Source organism: Schistocerca nitens, chromosome 10 (assembly GCF_023898315.1).
Source record: "Schistocerca nitens isolate TAMUIC-IGC-003100 chromosome 10, iqSchNite1.1, whole genome shotgun sequence".
NCBI lineage: Eukaryota > Metazoa > Arthropoda > Insecta > Orthoptera > Acrididae > Schistocerca > Schistocerca nitens.
The window spans coordinates 51,304,471-51,330,510 of NC_064623.1; the positions used below are offsets into that span (position 1 = coordinate 51,304,471).

General features: G+C 43.3%; 1 protein-coding gene across 1 annotated transcript in view; it reads right to left on the reverse strand.

Annotated features, from left to right (window-relative positions):
• Positions 1-259: 259 nt before the first annotated feature.
• LOC126209851 (cytochrome P450 4C1-like) overlaps positions 260-26,040 on the reverse strand; it is a 75,507-nt gene continuing 49,726 nt past the window's right edge. The window contains exon 6 of the mRNA XM_049938979.1: positions 260-727. Within this exon, the coding sequence (XP_049794936.1) occupies positions 260-727 (468 nt within the window). The remainder of the gene's footprint in view (positions 728-26,040) is intronic.

The following is a 26,040-nucleotide window of genomic DNA, read 5'->3' on the forward strand; positions in this document are numbered from 1 at the left end:
AATGAATCAAAATGATAAGGCAATCACATAATGTTACAAGGTGTGCTGGACAAGAAGATGTCCTTTCGGTGTCACTTCCCAGTAAAACTAGCTTCTGAATGCATGCTGTGCCTTCGTGCGAGACTCACTCCACCACTTATGTGGCAGTTAACCCTAAAGCAATGTTGATCAGAGCACAGTGCTGAATGTGATTAGGAAGATGGTATAGCTTAACCACACGATTCACAGCACAACTTGTGAGATACTGAGGGTGTGACCATCAGATGATCCCAGTAGCTCTCTCAGACGGTGGTGATGGGTTCTGATCGTGGTGATGCCTTTCCTGTAGGACAACTCGCATGCCACTGATAGGGTGGATGACGATGGAGAGGGCGAGGTCGTGCAGATCCTCCATCGTGGACACTGGCAGCACAAAGAACTTCCTCAGCACAGCTGCCAGCAAGGTCTTCACCTGCATCACTGCATAACGCTTGCCCACACAGTTGCGCAGCCCAGCACCAAATGGCACATAACAGTAGGGATGGCGGCCCACACAGTTCTCCGGCAGGAAGCGGTCCGGATCGAACCTGTCCGGCTCCGGGAAGTAGCTGGCGTTCCTGTGCATGAAGTAGTTGAACACGACGGCCATGCTGTCCTCGGGGAGCCTGTACCCACTGGAAGGCAGCACCAGGTCATGTGGCACATGGCGTGGGAGCAGTGGGGCCACCGGGAACATCCGCAGTGTCTCCTGTCGAAAAATGTGTGTCAAATCTTATGGGACTTAACTGCTAAGGTCATCAGTCCCTAAGCTTACACACTACTTAACCTAAATCATCCTAAGGACGAACACCCACACCCATGCCCGAGGGAGGACTCGAACCTCCGCCGGGACCAGCCATACAGTCCATGACTGCAGCGCCTGAGACCGCTCGGCTAATCCCGCGCGGCTCTCCTGTCGACATGAGCGTTGTTCTGTCTAATGGCAGATACTGATATAGGTGATGGTATAATAGACTTAGAGAAAGCTTTTGACAATGTTGACTGGAATACTCTCTTTCAAATTCTGAAGGTGGCAGGGGTAAAATACAGGGAGCGAAAGGCTATTTTCAATTTTTACAGAAACCAGGAGGCAGAGTCGAGGGACAAGAAAGGGAGGCAGTGGTTGGGAAGGGAGTGAGACAGGGTTGTAGCCTCTCCCTGATGCTATTCTATCTGTATATTGAGCAAGCAGTAAAGGAACCAAAGGAAAAGATCGGAGTAGGTATTAAAATCCATGGAGAAGAAATAAAAACTTTGAGGTTCGCCGATGACATTGTAATTCTGTCAGAGACAGCAAAGGACTTGGAAGAGCAGTTGAACGGGATGGACAGTGTCCTGAAAGGAGGGTATAAGATGAACATCAACAAAAGCAAAACGAGGATAATGGAATTTAGTCGAATTAGTCGGGCGAAGGTGAGGGAATTAGATTAGGAAATGAGACAAAGTAGTAAATGAGTTTTGCTATTTGGGGAGCAAAATAAGTGATGATGGTCGAAGTAGAGAGGATATAAAATGTAGACTGGCAATGGCAAGGAAAGCGTTTCTGAAGAAGAGAAATTTGTTAACATCAAGTATTGATTTGTCAGGAAGTTGTTTCTGAAAGTGTTTGTATGGAGTGTAGCCATGTATGGAAGTGAAACATGGACGACAAATAGTTCAGACAAGAAGAGAATAGAAGCTTTCGAAATGTGGTGCTACCGAAGAATGCTGAAGATTAGGTGGGTAGATCACGTAACTAATGAGGAGGTATTGAATAGAATTGAGGAGAACAGGAGGTTGTGGCACAACATGACTAGAAGAAGGGATCGATTGGTAGGACATGTTCTGAGGCATCAAGGAATCACCAATTTAGTATTGGAGGGCAGCGTGGAGGGTAAAAATCGTAGAGGGAGACCAAGAGATGAATACACTAAGCAGATTCAGAAGGATGTAGGCTGCAGTAGGTACCGGGAGTTGAAGAAGCTTGCACAGGATAGAGTAGCATGGAGAGCTGCATCAAACCAGTCTAAGGACTGAGGACCACAACAACATAATAGTAAAGCATGGCATGTGGAGCAGATGAGATATCTGTAAGATTCTACACATATTGTATGACTGAAACTGCTTCCCTTTTAGCAACAGTTTATCATAGGTTGCTATAGAAACGAAGGGTACCTTGTCACTGTAAAGAAGCGAGTTCCCTTTTTCTAAAAGGGTCATTGAACAGATGCACATAATTATCGGGCTATACAGTGCTCGCCAACTCATTACTCAACAGAGCCAAATATCAGCAGTACCACAATTTTTAATTTTGCATATACACACACGTCAAGAAAACTTTTACGTAGCCCCAGTTCCGAGAACACCTGAAGACAGACGTTGAGTGTGGATATTGCATCACAGACGTTGACTGTTAGAGATGTCTCTAAACCCACCCAAAGATGTAAACAACCACGCATGAACCATGCCTACACGGTCAATACTGCGGTTCGATCGCGTCCACATACACTACTGGCCATTAAAATTGCTACACCAAGAAGAAATGCAGATGATAAACGGTTATTCATTGGACAAATATATTATACTAGAACTGACATGTGATTACATTTTCACGCAATTTGGGTGCATAGATCCTGAGAAACCAGTACCCAGAACAACTACCTCTGGCTGTAATAACAGCCTTGATACACCTGAGCATTGAGTCAAACACAGCTTGGATGGCGTGTACAGCTGCCCATGCAACTTCAACACGATACCACAGTTCATCACGAGTAGTCACTGGCGTATTGTGACGAGCCAGTTGCTCGGCCACCATTGACCAGACGTTTTCAATTGGTAAGGGATCTGGAGAATGTGCTGGACAGGGCAGCAGTCGAACATTTTCTGTATCCAGAAAGGCCCGTACAGGACCTGCAACATGCGGTCGTGCATTATCCTGCTAAAATGTAGGGTTTCGCAGGGATCTAAGATCTAATGAAGAGTAGAGCCACGGATCGTAACACATCTGAAATGTAACGACCACTGTTCAAAGTGCCGTCAATGCGAACAAGAGGTGACCGAGACGTGTAACGAATGACACCCCGTACCATCACGCCGGGTGATACGCCAGTATGGCGACGACGAATACACGCTTCCAATGTGCGTTCACCGCGATGTCGCCAAACACGGATGCGGCCATCATGATTCTGTAAACAGAACCTGGATTCATCCGAAAAAATGACGTTTTGCCATTCGTGCACCCAGGCTCGTCGTTGAGTACACGATCGCAGGCGCTCCTGTCTGTGATGCTACGTCAAGGGTAACCGCAGCCATGATCCGAGCTGATAGTCCATGCTGCTGCAAACGTCGTCGAACTGTTCGTGCAGATGGTTTTGCAGTTGTCTTGCAAACGTTCCCAACTGTTGACTCCGTTACAGTCGTGCGGATAAGATGCCTGTCATCTCGACTGCTAGTGATACGACGCCGTTGGGATCCAGCATGGCGTTCCGTATTACCCTCCTGAATGCACTGATTCCATATTCCGCTAACAGTCATTGGATCTCAACCAACACTGGCAGCAATGTCGCGATACGATAAACTGCAATCGTGATAGGCTACAATTCGACCTTTATCAATGTCGGAAACGTGATGGTACGCATTTCTCCTCCTTATACGAGGCATCACAACAACGCTTCACCAGGCAACGCCGGTCAACTGCTGTTTGTGTATGAGAAATCGGTTGGGAACTTTCCTCGTGTCAGCATGTTGTAGGTGTCGCCACCGGCACCAACGTTGTGTGAATGCTCTGAAAAGTTAATCATTTGCATATCACAGAATCTTCTTCCTGTAGGTTAAATTTCGCGTCTGTAGCACGTCATCTTCGTGGTGTAGCAATTTTAATGGCCAGTAGTGTAGTTACTTTGTGCCAGGAAGTGCTCTCAACAAGAGATGTGTCCAGGTGTCTCGGAGTGAAAAAGCGATGTTGTTCGGACATGGAGGAGATACAGAGAGACAGGAACTGTCGGTGACATGCCTCGCTCAGGCCGTCCAAGGGCTACCACCTACGGATTATGGCTCGGAGGAACCCTGACAGCAACGCCACCATGTTGAATAATGCTTTTCGTGCAGCCACAGGACGTCGTGTTACGACTCAAACTGTGTGCAATAGGCTGCATGATGCGCAACTGCACTCCCGACGTCCATAGCGAGGTCCATCTTTACAACCATGATACCATGCAGCGCGGTACAGATGGGCCCAACAACATGCCGAATGGACCGCTCAGGATTGGCATCACGTTCTCTTCACCGATGAGTGTCGCATATGCCTTCAACCAGACAATCGTCGGAGACGTGTTTGGAGGCAACTCGGTTAGGCTGAACGCGTTAGACACGCTGTCCAGTGAGTGCAGGAAGGTGGAGGTTCCCCGCTGTTTTGGGGTGGCATTATGTGGGGCCGACGTACGCCGCTGGTGGTCATGGAAGGCGCCGTAACGGCTGTACGATACGTGAATGCCGTCCTCAGACCCATAGTGGAGCCATTCGGCAGCAGATTGGTGAGGCATCGTCTTCATGGACGATAATTCACGCCCCCATTGTGCACATCTTGTGAATGACTTCCTTCAGGGTAACAACAGTGCTCGACTAGAGTGGCCAGCATGTTCTCGAGACATGAACATGTCTCTGATAGACTGAAAAGGGCTGTTTATGGACGGCGTGATCCACCAACCACTCTGAGGGATCTACTCCGAATTGCCGTTGAGGAGTGGGATAATGTGGACCAACATTTCCTTGATGAAGTAGTGGATAGTATGCCACGATGAATGCAGGTATTCATCAATGGAAGAGGGCGTGCTACTGGGTATTAGAGGTACCGGTGTGTACAGCAATCTGGACCACCACCTCTGAAGGTCTCCCTGTATGGTGGTGTAACATGCAATGTGTGGTTTTCATGAGCAATAAAAAGGGCAGAAATAACGTTTATGTTGATCTCTATTCCAATTTTCTATACAGTGTTCCGGAACGCTTGGAACCAAGGTGATGCAATACTTTTTTTGATGTGTGTAGCTAGGTTCATGTTATTCACTTAATTAGGGTACTCCTAAGCTGCTCGTCACTAGAAGCGGACTCAGTCTGATTGGGGTTCATGGTGGTTCATGGAGGTTCATGTCTTCTAAATCTCCCATACTTTTTTTGATGTGTGTAGCTAGGTTCATGTTATTCACTTAATTAGGGTACTCCTAAGCTGCTCGTCACTAGAAGCGGACTCAGTCTGATTGGGGTTCATGGTGGTTCATGGAGGTTCATGTCTTCTAAATCTCCCATACACTGTCATCTTGTATACTTGTTTTGTCTGTCTCTTTTCGTTCATCCACTCTGTATATCCAGACTATCAATATATCTTTCTCAGTACTCGACACTACATCTTCTTTCACTCCACAATACCCGTCAAAATAAGCTTAATAAACTCTAATAAGAATTTTAAGTCTTAGTTACACTATAAGTACATTGGGAAAAGACTCGATATCATACATAGTAACGATGTTAGTTATTTATAAAATTAAATCATAAGCTACTGATGAAATTAAATCATGACAATGACTGACAATCAGTAATGCGAGCTATTGCCCTACATCTTCTTCGAAGATCAGGTAAGTCAAGTTTCTTTGCTGTTTTTAATTTTAGACACGATTCTGTCTTCGCATCAGTACGACAGTCTCTCAACTGACTCTTAATAAGGTGTAATTGCCAACTCCAGGGATGTGGATTTTGACTACAACTCTAGTGCTTCCTGTGGAGGCACACAGTCGAAGGAATAAGTTGTAGAACAGCGTACAAAAGTACGACTTGATGATACATGTAGAGATTTTATCTTTCTGGAAATGTTTTCCCTAAAGAATGAGACGCAGAAATACCAGTTAAGTACGTAAAAATAAAATAAGAATACAGATAATATTTACAAGTATTTTTATGTTATTTCACTAGCTTATATTTCTTTGTCTCAATCATTGCTAGTATCACTTATTTCCGACACAGTTATTGTTATATCACTTTACAAATTATCTCTTATCATTTCATTACTGGCATTATATTATTCTTCTTCCGTCAAATTGTGCACTTTTTCCACACTTCACGAGAAACAGTTCGGCAATGGAATAGATATTACTTCCGCTGCTTCATTTTGCATGAATTTCAACGTGATAAAAATTATATCAAGTGCCTGCTTTATACAACCATCCACTTTCTAAGATATAGTCATAATTAGCAAACGACAGCTTAGGGGACAGTGAACACACGCCCACTGGTGATTTCACATATACTCCTTTCAACTGCCATGTCCTCAAAATGGATTCTCCCAGTCCATCAACCGACTTCTGCACATGGGCCACGAAGTTTCAGTCATACTGTACATGTGCGTCCATGAGTGTTATTTTGTGCAAGAGCCACACCCAAGGGAGCAAAGAGCCAAATGTGTATCGCAAGCTGCGGTTTTCCGACCACTAGGCCGTATCACTTACGTCAATCTGTTGTAGAGTTACTGAACATGTTGTACGCTAACATACTGTGAATTTTTAGAGAACCAGAATATGCTCTACAAATATTAACATGGATTCCACAGAAAGAGAGTTTGCGACATGCAGCTCACTCTATTCCTCCATGATATTCACAGTACTGTAGATACATGGAATATATGAGTGGGTATCCAGTTGGTCTAACCTATTGGACAGGCTTTCCAGAGTGATGTCAGTGTTTATGTAGCTTATGGTTGATATGCAGTATTGTAGTGCTATGGTAAACTACATCTGAGGGATTACAAGCTAATCATTAGCAGTCCATAATTAATCAATTAATAGAGATTCAGTTAGATTATCTGTCATTAGCCGATAATAAGCAGAAAGACAGTGGTAAAGCAAATTTATTTTTGCCAGTGTCGTGATTTAAATAAATGTCACAAGTTGTGGCCGAGAAAAATTTCTGAATAATTTATGGTTTGGGTCATCAGTGCAATTACATTGAATAACTTGCCTTACTATAATAAATGTAGTGATACTAAGGGTGTCAGTTAGCGTGAAATACAATAGTGACGACTTGCAGATGATCTACCATTAAGAGTTTTTTGTTTAGTACCGAATCGAAAGAACATTCTTGTATGAACTGAAAGTACAGTCTGTATTCAATGTGATACGGCAAGGAAAAGTCAGATGGCATTATGACACTATTTATGATCTTACTGTTAAAGAACAGATGCTTCATGTGATTCTTCATAGCAGAGAAAAAGAATTTAGAACTGAAGGTAGGAGAATCTGCGTAATAATTAATATTCAGTGCATTGCAGTATTGTAAAACGACGACGGTGTTAGAAGAGGTTTAACACAATAATAATAATATAGTGGTATTTAATGATGAATGAACCTCGTCCACATAAGTCAAATAAAAGTTCAAGGTTACTACAAATGCCTGAAGCGATTTCTTAAATTCACTGTGCTATATCAACTGACATATTGTCACGTTCATAAAGAAACACTCAAAAACTTTTTTATTGCTGCAGTCACACTTTATATTTCTGCCACAAGAGCGCTACAGTGGGCAATTAGCCAAGATGGCGACAGGCGCCGAGAAAGTGTATGTTGTGCTTGAAATACATTCGCGTCAGTCTACTGTGACAGTACAACGACACTTCAGAACGAAGTGCAGCAAAGATCTTGGAACTGCCAACTCCATTCGGTGATCGTATGCTTAGTTTAAAGCTTGAAGATGTCTCTGCAAGGAGACATCAACGGGCGGGCCTGCAATGAGTGAAGAAACTGTTGACTGTGTAAGGGCGAGTTTCGCATGTAGTCCACAGAAGTCGACGAACAGAGCAAGCAGAGAGCTGAACATACCACAACCGGTCAGTTGAAAGGTCTTAAAGAAACGACTGAAGCTGAAACCTTATCTCCTGCAATTTCTACAAACCTAACTCTCGATGATGCTTTGAATTTCCGGCACAGATGCAACAGATCATGGGAGGGAATGAGTTTCTTAAGGAACTCATCTTCAGTGATGAAGCAACATTTTTGTGAATGGCACAGTAAACAGGCACAATGAACGAGTTTGGGGGACATAGAATCGTGATGCTATCGTGTAGCACATTCGAGATTCACTAAAAGTTAATGTGTTCCGTGCAGTCTCACTGTGTAAAGTTCACAGTCCTTCTTTTTTCTGCAAAAAACCGTTACAGGATACATGTATCTGGATATTCTGGGAAATTGGCTCATGCCACAATTGAGACCAATAGTGTGGACTACATCTACCAATAGGATGATGCTCCATCCCACTTCCATCACAATGTTCGTGAACTCTTAAACAGAAAACTGAGATACTGATAGATGGTCGTGATAGGGATGATGATCATTCATGTCATGGACTCCATGCTCTTCCAATGTAATCCCATGCGACTTTTGTGTGAAATTATGTGAAAAATGCTGTGTTTACACCTCCTCTACCAATAAACTACCAGAACTGCAAACGAGCTTGCATCAGTAGTACTTTTGAATAGACTGATAGCGCCATGGTGCACTGAATGCAGTAAGAACCTGATTGTCGACGTGATATCTGCAGAATCAGTAGTGAGGCACACATGGATTGCAATATGTCAAAAAAAAAAAAAAACTTCCTGAATTTTAATGTATGTGCGCAAAACCTTGTGACAGTATGTAAAATAATATAGCTGCAGAAAATTTACGGAATCACTTCAATATTTATAATAACCTTGTAGAAAGATTTCCTTTTGAAGTAAATTATGAACATGATTTTCACTTTCAATGATGTTTAATGCTATAACAATCAGAGGTAAAGGAACTTTGGCCTTCTAAACCAATTAAAAGAAGGATTTTCAATAATTATATTAGCTTTTTGTTATTAAAGTTACATACAAGGGTCAGTCAAAAAGTAATGCCTCCTATTTTTATTATTGAACCGTAAATTTACTCTCAAAATCTTTTCTTAAAGAATTTACTTTATTTACTAGCGATTCATCAAGAACATTAACCCATTTAATCACACTAGGTGAGCGTGGAAGTAATTGTCAGGAAGTAACTGATGGAAAATGAAATTACTTTTAACAAATGTGAATTTTATTCCTAAAAGCTTTTTCAAAAACAGATTTAAAATTATAAGCATAAAAGCACCCTCGAAATATCAAGTTACAATTTTATTTAGAGGCAGAAAGAACAATATAACAGTATGAGCCTTCGGGCTGAGAAGCTTGCCTGCTCCCTTTCAACACGGCCGTACTCATGACCGCGCACAACAACCTCTGAAAGAGTACACTGGTGCAAATCTGCAACACACCAGATTACTTTAAACAAAAAAATTTTTAACAACTCTCACAAACACGTAAATCATGCACCCCGTAAGAGGGATGGAAATGGTACAACACTCAAATTATTTGCCACCGAAAGTGAATTTTTTTTTTTAAGGACTCTTACGGTGGATGGGTGGCAACCTTATAACCTAAAATGACTATTTAAATAAAACCCATAAAATGCAGACTTACATAAAATGTACAACATGTTCTACATTACACATATACCATCTCGCAAGATGGTAGGCAAGATAAAAACACATTTCAAGAATTCGGCCTTTAAGCAATAAATTCGTTAACACCGAATTCGACAAACATGACAGAGGCAGCCATTAACGTATGGCAGATTGACAGGGGGGGGGGGGGGTTTGCTAAACAACCCGGACCGCAGATTGCTCTAAACCTTCCCAATTCCACAAGGGAAAAACAGACCACCCAATTCACAAATAACCACCTTTCCGCAGGTGGGCAAACGGAGAAGAATGGTGGGACGACCCCAAAACAAAGCGGCTGGTGACCTCACCAAGAAAACAAGTAGACTTTAACGAGTAAATGAAACAACATATCACCATTCACTTAACTTCTAATAAACTGCGATTTCTGGCGAAGACCTGGCGCAGCACCCCCAACATTCTCCCGAACCGTCCGCTGCCAGCCGCTTCAACGGACGCAGGAAGGCGCGCCGATCTCCCGTCTCACGGCGTCACAGCTCGCCCCGGCCAGCCCGATGTCGTGGTTTCGCTCCTGTTGCTCTGTTGTGAACCGCGAAGCCACTACCCTTTTCTATACGGTGCTGCCCACTGGACTCACGTGGGGACCTCACATGCGCCGACGCTCAAGGCGGACAAGTCATCCAGTGTCTCAGAGCGAGACCGACCAACCGACAATCCAACCGCCAATGACCGTTGCCCGTGCAACTCGAGCAGACTGGCGGCCTAACGCGCAGACTCAGATGCAGGAATTCAGCCCCGACCGGGCGACCACTCGCTGAGTTCTGTTACTGGCGGAGTGGCAAGACTCTCACTTTCTGGCTTTAAAGTTTGATCCAAACGACAGACATACTAGCACTCCGACGACAAACAGACACTAACTGCCGCACAAATAAAAATGAGAGACAGACCAGCAACTGGTGACGCGAGACTGACCTAGCCTGACTCCGTCAGACCAACCGCCGAGCTCATAGCGCCCCTTAAATGCACGTGAACAGGCAACTTTTCCCCGTTTCCACCAGAGGGAGACACCAAAGCTACGATTGCCACAACGGCGCCACCGCCAGAAACGGAAGGCGACTGCTTTACACTACGCACTGTGGCGCGCTCTTCAAAACAGCAAATTTTACCACGGCTCAATTATGTTTGACAAAAGGTTGAAAACCACAACACTGCTGATTACTTTATAACTTTTCAATATAATCTCCGCCCATTTCCACGGTTTTGGTCCATCTTTTAATTAGGACATGTATTGAAATATGGTAAAAATGTTTGGTCCTGCTTCAGAAACAATTGGCACACAGGCGTTTTCATGGACTCCTTATCTTCATAGTGAATCCCAAGATGAGCTTCTTTTAGCAGCCTGAACAGATGGAAGTCTGATGGTGCCACGTCAGGTTTGTGTGGGGGGATAAAAGAAGACTTCCCATGCAATTTTCACAACATCTTCTGTGGTCTGACGATTGGTGTGCGGTTTTGCATTGTCATGCAAAAAAAGAACATTCACCATAGTTTTTGTTGGGCGAACTCGCTGAAGACTGGGTTCAAGTTTTTTGAGGGTTCTGACCTATTGGAGAGATTTTCTTGTGCAGCTCTGCTTCAAAACCTCAAACATAATCACGCGCTCTGCAGTCCAGAATACTGTAGCCATAACTTTGCCTGTCGATTGAACAGCTTTAAACTTTTTCTTCTTCGGTGAGTTTCTCTGATGCCGTTCTACTGACAGCCTCATAATTCTGGTTTACTGGGCTCCGGAAAGGCTCAAAATCATGAAAAGTTCAATTTTTACTTTTTTGCGTTTTCTGAATCTGCAGACTATTACCTTTTAATAGATGTATAATTTATTCAATTCCGAAGACTACAACTATTTTTAAATTTTTTTTGAAATGTGTTCTACATGGACGTGACCCACCGTGGCGCTGTTAAACTGATGTCAAATGGTGTTATTATTAACGTCCGTGTTCATCAGGTACATTTTAGTGATGTGAGATAAAGTATGTGTTGTGGCTAACCTGTGATGGTTCAATATATATCGCTGGTGTGATTGTCGATTGTTTCATGTTTATTTACTCTGTCGTTATCTCGAAAATATTCGTAATTAATTCTGTTTCTTGAGTCTCTGTTTTGTTGAAGTATAATAATGAGTAAAAGTAAAGTTATTAGAAATCCTCTGAAGGCTTTTAAGAAAAGGAGAAATGTTGGAAAGCCAAAGGTATTTAGAAATATGGGAATGAAGATAGGTTCTAACATGGTACGAGCGATGCTTGCTTTAGACAAGGAACGCCTTCGGGCTGCAGACAGGGCTGTAAAGAGTCTAGAAATACAAGCAAGAGTAAACAGGAGGAGGAACAAGAGGAAGCTGGAGGAGGAGGTTGCAGAGGATGAAGATAATCCATCCTATGGACCTGGAATGCACTAAAAAGTTAATCCAATATTTGTCGCTCGATTCCCAAAACTTTTATTTTCTCATACTAATTACATGTTTTCTAAGGATCTTCCAAACATATTTGTTTCAAACTTTCAGTAAATGTTACACAGTACCTTCTGCATAATTTAACACAGCCTTTTTCCAAAAAACTGTATATTTTTGAATATATAAATAAAAAATTGCAAAAAAATGTTGTGAATTTTCATTACAATTGAAAAAAAATCATCTTTACTAACTGAACTAAAATTTTGTAAACTCCCTGTGTTAAGTTGTAGCCCATATTCCAATAAATAATCTGTAAAAAGTTCAACTTTCTACCTCAAATACTTTGTGAGGAAAGATGTAATTTATAAGCGTTATTTTAACATTGCAAGTATAGGGCGTTCCGGAGCCCCTTAAGAAAGTGAACTCATGTTTAAGTCTATGGTCACAACAGCTTCCAGAAACTCCCCAGTCTCCAAACGGAAGCGTTGCAAGGGTTGAGAGGCAATTGTTTGTCTTGCCTCCGTTGAGTAATAGTCATCACACTGCTTTAGCTAAGAGAGGCAGTGCGACGTAAATGATCTGCAAACACCTGGTGGTCGCCACAAATGATGTCGTCGACTCGCTGAATGTTGTGGGGAGTCACTGCAGGCAACGGCTTGCTGCTTGGCGTTTCGTCAGCCAACGAGATTTTCCCGTCAGCTTTGTCACAGCAGTGCTCACACCTGCTGTTATATCACCACACACATTTCTTGTTCCTTCGTGAATGTGAATGGGCGTTCACCTTTCGCATTCAAGAACCCCATCACAGAACACGATCTAATATACCGAAAGCAGTCATTTTGCAAGTGACTGCAGTACTGTCATCTGTTGACGCAGAAAGTTGCTCCTGCAGTGGATTGGAGAAGAAACTTTGTGGGATGGAGCAAAATTCAAATTGTTCACATAACAAACTTCATTTAAGGAGAAAAGAACAGGATCATTACTTTTTGACTCACGCTCGTAATACAAAAACAAATTATGTCAATGGTGCACAGCCTATCAGAAATTTTTGAAACCATATATCATGAGGCTATGGAGACGGTTCTATAGTGTTACAACATCTGACACTCTATCACCATGAATTTGCCATCTCCATGATGTATGATGAAATACATACGTTAACGAATTTTGTTTTATTAATTGTTACCTAGAAAAGACCAAAAAATGTTTGTTGAGCTTTTCAATTTGTTGCGTGCTCATCATGGAGACTTGACGTCAGCAGAAGGATCTTTCTACGTGTGGTAGGAAGTTTTCAAGTCATAGAATCATGTATTCTCTGAGCTGACAGCTGTTCCTTGCAAGAGGAGTCCTGAAACTTTGTCAAGAATTCTGCTTTCTATTATTGGCATCAAAAAGAAAAAATCATGTTAACTTTGTAGCAGCTCCCTTTTAGCTACACTTGCTTTTATTTGAAGAGCATTATTTTGCCCCATGTCTATTTGAATGATACTTCAGATATATAGAAAACCTCAATCAAATGTGAAATCCAGATACACTCGGAAAAAAAAGTAAGAAGCACCATGACGAAACTATCCGAGTGGGATGGATGTTGGTAGATGGCATACAAACCTATAGACAAACAAAACTACAATTTTAGAAACACTGGTTGATTTATTCAAGCAAGAGCTTCACAGATTCAGCAACAACGCCTTGGTTCTGCCTCTGGCTCTTATGCAAGCAGTTATTCGGGTTGGCATTGACTGACTTGTTGGACGTGCTCCTGAGGGCCATTGCGCCAAATTCTGTCCAACTGGTACCTTGGGTAGTCAGAATCTCGAGCTGGTTGGAAGGCCCTACCCACAATGCTCTAGAAGTTCTTAATTGAACAGAAATCCAGAGATCTTGCTGGCCCAAGGTAGGTTTTGGAAAGCACAAAGACAAGCAGTAGAAACTCCCGCCATCTGCAGCCGGGCATTGTCTTGGTTAAGGGGCTCTGAAACGGTTCAAAATCATGAAATGTTCAATTTTTAATTTATTGCATTTTAAAAATCTACAGACTTTCCTCTTTCAATTTTTTTTTGTTGAGGTCAGAAGACAACAAATATTTTTAAAATATTTTTGAAATATGTTCTGCATTGGTGTGACCCATTGTGGCGCTCTTAAAGTGCTGTCAAATGTTGTGCTCATGAATCTACACGTTTATCATGTACATTTTAATGATGTGAGAGGAAATAAGTGTTACAAAATAAATGTGTGGCCAACCTGTGATACATTCATGCTCATAAATTCAGAATAATTGCAGAATGTGGTGCCACACAACGTGGCACTACACAAAACTGGCGCTAATAACACAGGCACATAGGGAACACACTCGACACATATCTGTAAGTCCACCGTAATGGTGATAAGTTGAGAAAACCGTCCCGAAACACAGGTGCTACGAAACGCCACTGTTTCCTGCGCATGTAACCCGACATTAATATGGGATATGATCACCATGCACACGTACACAGGCCGCACAACGGGTTGGCATACTCTGGGTCAGGTGGTCGAGCAGCTGCTGGGATATAGTCTCCAATTCTTGCACCAGTGCCTGTCGGAGCTCCTGCAGTGTCCTAGGAGTTTGAAGACGTGCAGCGATACGTCGACCGAGAGCATCTCAGACGTACTCGATGGGGTTGTCTGGAGAACAGGTAGGCCACTCCATCGCCTGACCTGTTTATAGGTACTCCTCCATGATGGCAGCTCGGTGGGGCCGTGCATTATCATCCATCAGGAGGAAGGTGGGACCCACTCCACCCTTGAAAAGGCGGTCATACTAGTGTAAAATGATGTCCCGGTACACCTGACCTGTTACAGTTCCTCTGTCAAAGACATGCAGGGCTGTACGTGCACCAATCATATCATAATCCCACCCACACCATCAAACCATGACCTCCAGACAGGTCCCTTTCCAGGAAATTAAGGGGTTAGTATCTAGTTCCTGGTTCACGCCAGATGAAAACACGACGAGAATCACTGTTCAGACTATAACTTGATTCGTCCATGAACATAACCTGCGACCACTGTCCCAATGGCCATGTACTGTGTTCTTGACACCAGGCTTTACGCGCTCTGCTGTGACCAGGGGTCAGAGGAATACTGGAATGCACCTTGAAGGTCTCCGTGCGAATAAACCATGTCTGTTCAGTCATCTGTGGACTGTGTGTCTGGAGACAACTGTTCCAGTGACTGCGATAAGGTCCCGAGCAAGGCTACCTGCAGTACTCCGCGACCGTCTGCGGGCACTGATGGTGAGACATCGGTCTTCCTGTGGTGTTGTACACTGTGGACGTCCCGTACTGTAGCGCCTGGACACGTTTCCTGTCTGTTGGAATTGTTCCCAGAATCTTGAGCTCACACTTTGGGGCACATGGAGGGCCCGTGCTACGACCTGCTGTGTTTGACCAGCCTCCAGTCACCCTAATATTCTACCCCTCATAACGTCATCAATGTGTTTTCTTTGAGCCATTTTCAACACACAGCCACCATTAGCACGTCTGAAAACGTCTGCACACTTCTTCGCTGCACCGTACTCTGACATACACCAACGCACCTCTGCGTATGTGGGCTGCTGCCAGCGCCACCCTGCGACGATCGCAGGTCAAATGCACCGCATGGTCATACCCTGAGGTGATTTAAACCCGCAAACCGCCCACCAGAGCGTTGTTTCACTATGTATCAGCATTATCCTTAATTTATGAGCATGTGTATAGTTCGATATATATCGCTCGCTCGGTTGTCGTGTGTTTCGTGTTTTATTTACTTGTTTGTAGTCCTGAAAATATTCCTAGTGAATTCTGTTCATTGAAGTCTCTGTTTTATTGAAAGATAATCATGGGTAAACGTAAAGCGACTAAAAATCCTCTGAAGGCTTTTAAGAAAGAGCGAAATGTTGGAAAGGCAGAGGTAGGTGTTATTACCGTTAACAATAAAGACGAGAAGTAAGTGTGTGAACCTAACCATGCTGGTACACCTGCACATTGCAATGAAACTGAGAAAGAGAGTACTTTGCAAAGGAAGCTTGGTTCAGTTAGCGAAAATTATGAATGTTTTATGGGCCAACAAGATGTGAATGAAATATTTGATATGTCAGTTCTCAACGGAATTTTTGCAAACTGTGTAAGATTTATTCAGTGTAGTGAAGTCGATCTACAACTCTCTATACAAAATTACGTAGGACTTGCCGGTGAAATGGGACTGAAGTGTGGTAAGTGTTCATACATGACCATATTTTGGAACAGTGTTGCAGTAGCTCCAAATGAAGAAAATGGTAGCAAAATCTATGAACACAGCGTTAGATTTGTTATTGTCTTGCCCATCATTGGTCAAAGGTGCTATTGCAGGTGCAGTTTTCTGTGGCATGATGAATCTTCCAAATCTCCCAAACAAGTTTACGAACTATAACAGACTTATAGGGTCTAAAGTAGAAGATGTCTGTATAGAGTCTATGAAGAAAGCAGTGGATGAGACTGTAATAGAAGACAGTGGTAATAGAGACTTGACTGCAGCATTCTATGATACACGGCATAAACGGGGACACACATCTCTTCATGGTGTAGTGTCTGCCAACAGTATGCATAAAGGAAAAGTTTTGGATGTAGCAGTAATATGTAAATAATTTAGGTGTCCACAAAAAATTAAGGTATACATGAAAATAATTGCACAGATAAACACAGTGGCAGTATTGGAGGAATGGAAGTGACTGGTGTTGCTAGAATATTTCAACGTCCTGTTGCATGTGATAAGGTGCGATAAGTGAATTAGCTTCGTGACGGTGGTTCTAAAAGTTTAATACATATTCAAGAACTGAATCTCTATGGCGATGACGTTGTAGCACAGAAATTTGAGTGTACTGGACACAGAGAAACGAATGGGATCAAGACTTCGGCGACTGAAATTTTAGTACAAAAAACAAAAACTCAGTGATGGTAAAGGGTTGGATGGGTTCAAATGGCTCTGAGCACTATGGGACTTAACATCTATGGTCATCAGTCCCCTAGAACTTAGAACTACTTAAACCTAACTAACCTAAGGACATCACACAACACCCAGTCATCACGAGGCAGAGAAAATCCCTGACCCCGCCGGGAATCTAACCCGGGAACCGGTTGGATGGGAAGGGAAGGTTAACTGACAGTGTAATTGACAAAATACAGAAGTATTATAGAATGGCTATTAAGCAAGGCACACACAATGTCGATGAAATGAAACAGGGTGTTCGTGCTCCTTTTTTTCCCTTACTGCCGGCCGGAGTGGCCGAGCGGTTCTAGGCGCTTCAGTCTGGAACCGCGCGACCGCTACGGTCGCAGGTTCGAATCCTGCCTCGGGCATGGATGTGTGTGATGTCCTTAGGTTAGTTAGGTTTAAGTAGTTCTAAGTTCTAGGGGACTGATGACCTTGGATGTTAAGTCCCATAGTGCTCAGAGCCATTTGAACTATTTTCCCTTACTTTTTCAATTGATGAAAGTCCCCATCATTACTTGTGTCTAAAAGGAGAAAAAAGTTGGTGTAAGTACAACAAGGAATTGCTAACTGCTGAAGTCTGCCTGAAGCGGTAGTGGGCGTGATAAAATCTATTTTCAGAGACTTAGCAGCACCTGAACTGTTGAAAAAATGTGTTCCTGGAAAACCTCAAAACCCCAATGAAGGAGTAAAAGTGTTATATGGTCAAGAATCCCCAAGAATATGTTTGTTGGAAAAGAAACACTTCACTTTGGTGTATATGACGCTGTGGTACTTTCAATGATGGCAAAGTTGTAAGGTGCAAAGTATTTCGAAATATGGGAATGAAGATAGGTTTCATCATGGTATGAATGATGCTTGCTTTAGACAAGGAACGTCTTCGGTTTGCTGACAGGGCTGTAATTAGCCGAGAAGTAAAAGCCAGAGTAAGGAGGAGGAGGACAAACTCGCAGAACCTTAATCACACCAAGGTTACGGACCCCATTTTGTTTTTTGTATTGAAAATCTAAAATGAAGTTCAAATTATGAGCAATCATAATACCCAAACAGATCCTTTGCGTGCCTTTTAACTGTCTCATAAAAATTTCCAAACGTTGCCTATTTTTTGCTCATTTAAGTGAGAACCTGACCTTAAGGGGAAGCTGCAGGCGAAATATCAAAATTTTTGACAGTTTATAAAACATGTCCTACCATATTCTTCACTCTTTCCTGCAAAACATGGCATACGATTTTTGTATGACGTTTGGAAGTATTTTATTTGTAATTTTGTTACATTATTTGTATATCTCCAAAACTACCTAATTTCGGACACATATCTCTTTATTTGCGATTCTAAAGCCTATAAGAGTGTATCTTATTCAAATCAATATGGCATTGTGGAGATAAAGAAACTGGATTTGCAATGTACAATAGAGGTTGGACAAATGCTTCAGAAAATGAAACCAGTACTTTGCACCGCCACAGTGTCAGATGTCAAGCTAATACAACAATATATCAGTTTCTGCCGTATTATGGAAATGCCATGAGGAATATCGGAGAGGATTTAGAAAGTATGAAAAAAGCACGCTTGACCTCATAATTACACAAACTCTCAAATGACAGAAAACCAACAGATTCACTTTGCTCACCTGTACCTGAATCATGTTGTAAATTACGAAAGGCTTAAGTTTTAGGTGTATAATTTGAACACAAGAACTCGAATAGAGTCACCAAGCGAATTTAGAGGAACCTAACTCACTCAGACCTCCCTCAAAAGTGTTTTTGTATGGAGAGGCTCAGAAACCCGGTGAGTCTTTCAATAATATTATGTGCACAAGAATGCCCAAAAATGTGTCTGTAGGGTTAACTACACTGAAATGGGGAGTTAGTGACTATGTATTATAGCTTAATGATGGAAACTTGGGAAGAATACTTTTAGCCCATCTCAGCATCTCCACACACTGTGACACTTTAAAGAGGTTGAAATTATTAGACAAGTCGAGACACAGCGTGCGGCCGAGTTCACCACCCAAGAAGAAAGGTCAGCCAGAAGGAACCAGCTTTTAGAGGAGGAGGGTGGCGAAGATGATGATCCTGACTACGCTGCTGTCTGCTTCTGAGCCTTGATTTAATAATATGAATGAGTTTTTGTCACTTAAAACTTTAAATGCGATTTTCTCAATTTTTTGTACCATATGTTCCTATGTATGAAAAACTACTTGTGATAGTTACATGAAATTTTGTGGCCTGCTTTATTGTAACATACTGTACCTACCGAAGCACAACCATGGTAGCGATTCAAATATACATGAATCTAGAGACTTACATGTACAAATATTTGCAGTAAGAATCGCACAATTTTTTTTTTAATATGTCTCTGGTTCTTTTGTTTCTTATCTCTTAATTCAGTTTCAGTAGATGCAAATAACATGAATAAGTTACCTGTAAAAATTTTAGATTGTCAGAGATAAAGGTACGTAAACTTGGTTCATTTGACACTGACCTCGTAGGTTCTAACTCCCCTTAAGGCAAATACTGCCCTGCCCTGACGAAATTGAGAAGTGTTGCCCCGACATTGTTGCTTCAACAGGCGCTGCAAAACTGGTGCAGCAGTAATTGCACGTCTGTGGTATGTGTTAATGAGAAGATCATGGTGATGTTCGGGATTAATCTGTGATGGTTATTGAATGTGTCTAATTAATGAAACTGTCCAGGTAGAGTTCACAACACAAAATGCCCAGAGAACGTGCTGTGACGGCTCATTTAGTAGTCTTACAGTCTGGCAGTAAGGTTAGGATGCACACTGGTCAAGCTTTAATGAAGGCGAGTAAGTGGGATGCTTGCTGCTTCGGCTGCGAGGAGAGTGGCTGGTTGTATGGCGGTTTCCGGCGATGGCCCGCTTGAACTCCTGGGAACGCTGAAAACAGAGTATTCAGCCCGTTCTCGGAAATGCTTTCAAGACGCCTTGCGACCCCTCGAGTCGCTGTGGAACCATGGCGGCTCTGGGAACCCCGAGGCAGTTTTTCAAACTGGTGTGTCTGTGGCTGCCAAGTGTTGCTTTCCATTGACAGTTTTAGCTGTGGTTCTCAGACCACCGTTATACCGAGAAATTCGTCTGGCAGGAGCAAATGCGGCAGTGGGGTAGTAGGGAACAGAGTGATGTTGTTTATGAGACAGATAATCATAAGAGGGCCTCTACATCTACATATACACTCCGCTAGCCACCAAGCGGTCTGTGGCGGAGGGCACAATTCGCACCAAAGTCATATTTCTCCCGTTCTGTTCCACTCGCGGATCGCGCGAGGGAAAAACGACTGTCTGAACGCCTCAGTACGAGCTCTAATTTCCCTTAACTTTGAATGGTGATGAGTGCGCGATTTGAAAGTTGGTGGTAATAATATATGCTCTACATCCTCGGTGAAGATCGAATTTCGTAATTTTGTGAGCAGCCCCTTCCGTTTAGCGCGTCGTCTGTCTGCAAGTGTGTCCCACTACAAACTTTCTATGAGATTTGTAACGTCTCTCGATGGCTAAATGTACCAGTCACGAATCTTGCCGTTCTTCTTTGGACCTTCTCAATCTCTTGAATCAGACACAACTGGTAAGGGTCCCATACAGCCGAACAATACTCTAAGACTGGACGAAGTAACGTATTGTAAGCTATTTCCTTTGTTGAAGGACTGCATGGCTTCAAGATTCTACCAATAAACAGCAATCTAGAGTTCGCCTTGCCCGTTACTTGTGTAATCTGATCATTCCATTTGAGATCATTTCGAATAGTCACACCCAGATACTTTACGGATGTTACCGCTTCTAGAGACTGGGAATTTATTTTGTACTCCTACATTAATGGGGATTTTCGGCTTGTTATATCCAGTGGGTTACACTTACAAATATTGAGAGATAACTGCCAGTCATTACACCACGCATTTATTTTCTGCAAATCCTCATTGATTTGTTCACAATTTTCGTGTGATACTACTTTCCTGTAACTACAGTCTAATGCCGCAGTCAATACCATCAACCAGATCGTTTATGTAAATAGTAAAAAAGCAGCGGTCCTATTACGCTGCCCTGGAGCACACCTGAAGTTACGCTTGTTTTGGTTGAAGTCACCCCGTTCAGGACGACATACTGCTCCCTTTCTGTTAGAACACTTTCTATCCAACCGCATATGTCATCGGATAGACCGTAAGCGCGCACTTTTTGGAGCAAGCGACAGTGCGGAACTGATACGAACGCCCTTCGAAAGTCGAGAAATATGGCATCAACATGGGAACCGGTATCTAGAGCCTGTTGTATATCGTGCACAAGGAGGGCCAGCTGTGTCTCGCATGACCGCTGTTTCCTAAAACCGTGCTGGTTTCTGCAGATGAGCTTCTCAGAGTCTGGAAAGGTTTTTATGTCTGAACACAAAATATGTTCCATGATTCTCAAGAAATCGATGTCAGTGAAATTGGCCGGTAATTAAGTGCATCCGATTTTCTACCCTTTTTGTAGACTACTATGACCTGTGCCTTCTTCCAGTCCCGTGGAACTTTCCGCTGTTCCAACGATCTCTGCATTGCTTTCCCTACTGTTCGGCGATCCAAATGAACGGACACTGGGTCTTCGTGAATGTCATAAGCGCCACTGCTTTCTACTTAGCAGAGGCTAAGAGTGATGTACCAGAGTACAGGAATTAAAAGGGTAGCGAAGGCAGTGAATGTTGGTCCGGAATTGGGGTCAGTAGTGGAACTGGTAAGCGACAGCGGCGTCAGTAGTTGGAAACAGCCCGGAGGAGGAGATGGCGGTTCAGCAAGGACCGGTGGAGAACGGTGAGGTGCGGAACTCACCGTCAAAGGTAAAGCACCGCGGTAAACTTTCTGTAGTTTCACTTATGGGTGGGAGCAGGTATTTCTGATCGGTCGAAGACTGGAGGACTGGAATTTTGTGGTTTTTACGAACTGTCAGGAAGGATTGGAAGTGTATAAGGGTGTAACAGAGGATAGCTTAAATCATATTTGTCGTAGTGTAAGGAAGGAGCGTTTATCAGAACATATAAATACAGAGACTAAAGGAGACCTTACTTGCCAAAGTGTAAAAGGATGGAAGCAGATATTAAAAGATGTGAATAGAAACGCTTCACATTTTTATTTTGTATTGCGTTATCCTTTTAACAGTTTTAACAGTTATTCTCTCCACCTGTAATTATTAAATGTCGTATGTTCCGTAAGCTTTGTGTGACGATAGGCTAGAACTGTGCAGTGTCTGTATTTCGGCATTGGTTTCCCTACAGTTCGACGATCTTTATGAATGGACGCTGGGTCTTCGTGAATGTCAGAAGGGCCACTGCTTTCCGCTTAGAACAATTCCCCTTGTCTCATGGGCTGAACCTTTGATGGTGAGGCTGGCGACCCCAAATAATTAACAGATATGAGTGTTGGCAGAGTTGGTACTAAAAGTTGTCGACTTGACTTAAAGTAGTACACTTAAGGGAGGGAACGCTGCAGTGCCCATGCAACTTAGAGCCACCTTTCGGGCATCGAAAACAAACGATCGAGTCATTGGCATGAGGGACATGGGAGCATCATACCGACAGACAGTTGTCTGTGGTGCAAGGAGCACAGAAAGAGTTGTGATGTGATGCAGCCAGGACAACACTGTGGCAACAAGAATAGCCATGGCCGCTACCTGGAAGGATACCTTGGAAGAATATCCTACGGTTGTTCGACTGGTTTTGACGGATAGATGGATGACAACATTTGAAATTCGGGGTGAGGTTATAGACAAGAGTGTCAGCACGAAGTGTCGGGTACATATTAGTGGAAACTATGTTCAGGTCTCGAAGTGCTATGATGTCAGTAATCGACAAGAAACAGACTTGCATGTTGTAGAGGCAGAGTCAACTGGGAGACTGAATGACATTTTGGGGTGTTCAGTGATCAGTTTCGCTTCAGTTTGTAGCGGTCAGATAGATGCCAATATGTCTGTCACGGCCTGATGGAAGGTAACAGAAAGCAGCAGTTGAAAAATGCCTCTAGGCACTATGGGACTTAACATCTGAGGCCATCAGTCCCCTAGACTTAGAACTACTTAAACCTAACTAACCTAAGGACATCACACACATCCATGCCCGAGGCAGGATTCGAACCGGCCACCATAGCAGCAGCGCGGTTCCGGACTGAAGCGCCTAGAACCGCTCGGCCACAGGAAAGCAGCAGTTCTCGAGACACACACCTCTTTAACGCAGGAATCATGATCTGTGTGGCTACAAAGGACTCATCTGATAATGGTTGAAGATAGACTGAATGGTCGCCGCCGTGGCGAAAGAACGGTAAACCCAGTTGTCATAGCCTTAATGACCCGGGTACATAATGGCATACACCAGCAAGATAATGCAGGACCTCACACATTACAAAAGGCTTGAGGAATGTACAGACTCTTGACTGGCCTGACTGGTCCCCCATTTGAGACCTGTTGACCATGTCTGGAATGCTCTGAGACGACGTTCACTGGGATACAAGTCTTCACCAGCAATCTCCGCGTACTCACAACAGAATTTGTTTTATGCAGGGTAAGACATTTCTCAAGATGCAGTTCGGGGCTGTTTGCTTCTGTATCACAATGAATACAAAAGTGTCTCCGTACCTGGTGGTCAAACATCAGACTGATGTGATAATGGACATCAGTTCGGAATAGAATCGGTAAGCATGCAACAACATGCGAAGCTACGAGTATGAAACTTCCTGGTAGATTAAAACTGTATGCCGGACCGAGACTCGAACTCGGGACCTTTGCCTTTCGCGGGTAAGTGCTCTACCAACTGAGCTACCCAAGCACGACTCACGTCCCGTCCCCAAAGCTTTACTTCTGCCAGTATCTCGTCTCCGATACACAGTTTTAATCTGCCAGGAAGTTTCATATCAATGCACACTCCGCTGCAGAGTGAAAATCTCATTATGCGTAACTATGTTTCAAAACACCGCGCATGAAAACGGGATTTTTCGGTGCTCATACCTTGGCTTCTATTGGTGTTAAAAAGGTAGGATCAGCTGTTTTGGATAACCCACGGGACAGGGATAATTTTTATACGCAACAGAAGGGTGTGAATATTACACATTTTCTCCTGCTTAGGCAAATGTAATAAGTCGTTTGGTTCTGTAAGTCTCGAAATCTAGATGATAAATAACCACAACAAGTTTCTCAAATTTCTAGACATTTATCTATGAGACCCATATCCCGCTTTTCAAACATCTTTACCCACTATCGAGAAACACTCCAAAAACTTGTTTTTTGGGCACCAAAACGCAGCCGTGAATTTCACAACGGCTAAGCACAGCAGATGCCTGTAATTTTTACGATTTATTCCAATGACACCGATCTCAAACAAACAGAGAGATTCGAAGTTTTACGTGCGTAAAACCCGATGTGAGGCGAAAACGTAGCTTATAAAGTGACGTAGCACAGAACTTAAATAGCGGCAACTATTTATTCACAACCGATACAAAAGAGTTACATGTTTGCATCTGTTACTGTCCTTCAAAGTAGTCACCAGCGTTGTGCAGAACCCGTTGCCAGCGATGTGGAAGGCGTAGTATACCGTTAGCAGAGCCTGTTCTGTTAACGGTGCGAATGGAGCGGCCTACTGCCTGTCGAATCTCTGGAACAGTTCTGAAGCGAATTCCACGAAGTGGTTCCTTCATCTTCGGAATCAAATCAAAGTCACGAGGACTTAAGTCCGGGGAGTATGGTACAGTACTTCCCAGTCCCATCGACCGAACAGAGCAGCCACAGCTTGGGCTGTATGCGCCCGTGCATTGTCGTCCAAAATGATGGGTGGTTTGTACAGAAAGTATCGCAGCTCCTTTCGCAAAGCTGGTCGCAGGTGATGCTCCAAAAAGGAACAGTCATACTGTGCAATGACGGTCTGCCGTGGAGGAACGTAATGCGTTAGGATAACACCATCACAGTCGCACACGAGAAACACCATAACTTTCACCATACTGGGGCTCTGACGCAGTTTCGGCTTTCGCGGCAACCCATCATGACGCCATTCATTGGATTGGCGTTTCAGTTTTGTCTCGTACGATGTGGCCCACGTCTCATCCAGTGTTACGATACGGTGTAAGAAAAACCTATCCTTCTCTCATAGCGCTCCAAGTGCGTCTGAGCAGCGTCGTAACGCATCCATTTCTGCATTTCCGTCAGTTCATGCGGAACCCATCGTGATGCAATTTTTCGCATGCCCAGGCGTTCCTTCAGGTTGTGAAGCACAGTCGTATGCGCTAATCCGGTTTCGTGGGCGAGCTCACGAATCGTATGGCGTCGATCACTGTCCACTAACGCGGCAACAGCATGCACTTCTTCTTCAGAGACGCTAGGACGACCTGCCCGATGCATGTCTGCCATAGTTTACCAAGGCTTTTACCCAACGTGCCACTGTTCTCTACGGCAAGCCGATTTCTCGCACGCCTCTTGAAGACCTTGATGACATTGTCGTGCTGTACGACCTCTGGCACATTCAGTCTTGATCCAACTCAGTTGTTCCTGTTTCGAAAACATAGTTACACCGTTACGTTAGACCGCTCGCTCAGAAATGGCTGTGATTATGCGCACGCCGGTGACGTGGGACGGGAGAGTCCATTTGCTCGGAGGTAAAGTAGGTATGTCAACAACGTGTGCTATTAGCGACAATAGTAGATTCCATTGCATAGTGTCTCCACAGTAGTGTTGCCACTATTTAAGTTCCAACCCTCGTATATGCTGTAAAGTGTCTCCATTATCACCTGAGAACACCACGTTGTAGTACTGGAACATATCCAAAAATTTTAGCACCTAAAATCCGGTCTCAGGTGTAAAATTAGTTTTGCGTTATTTCAGTTTCGCATAAGTAAACTATCTATATTTCACTGACCAATACATTTCTTTTCATGTGAGTTATGTGCCTGCTGCAGCAGGGAAAAACAGGTAACAACCAGAAAAATGCTCCTTCTGGAGCACAAATAATGTGAATATGATCCTGTTTATTAAAAAGACTCTGACTCAAAGGTGCGGTATCAGCTGCCTCATTCGGACTTCCACATTATCCTTACAAATTTTCACAAAACTTTGGCATGTGAACATATTCGGGCTTTTTTCTGCTCAGAGAGTAGATG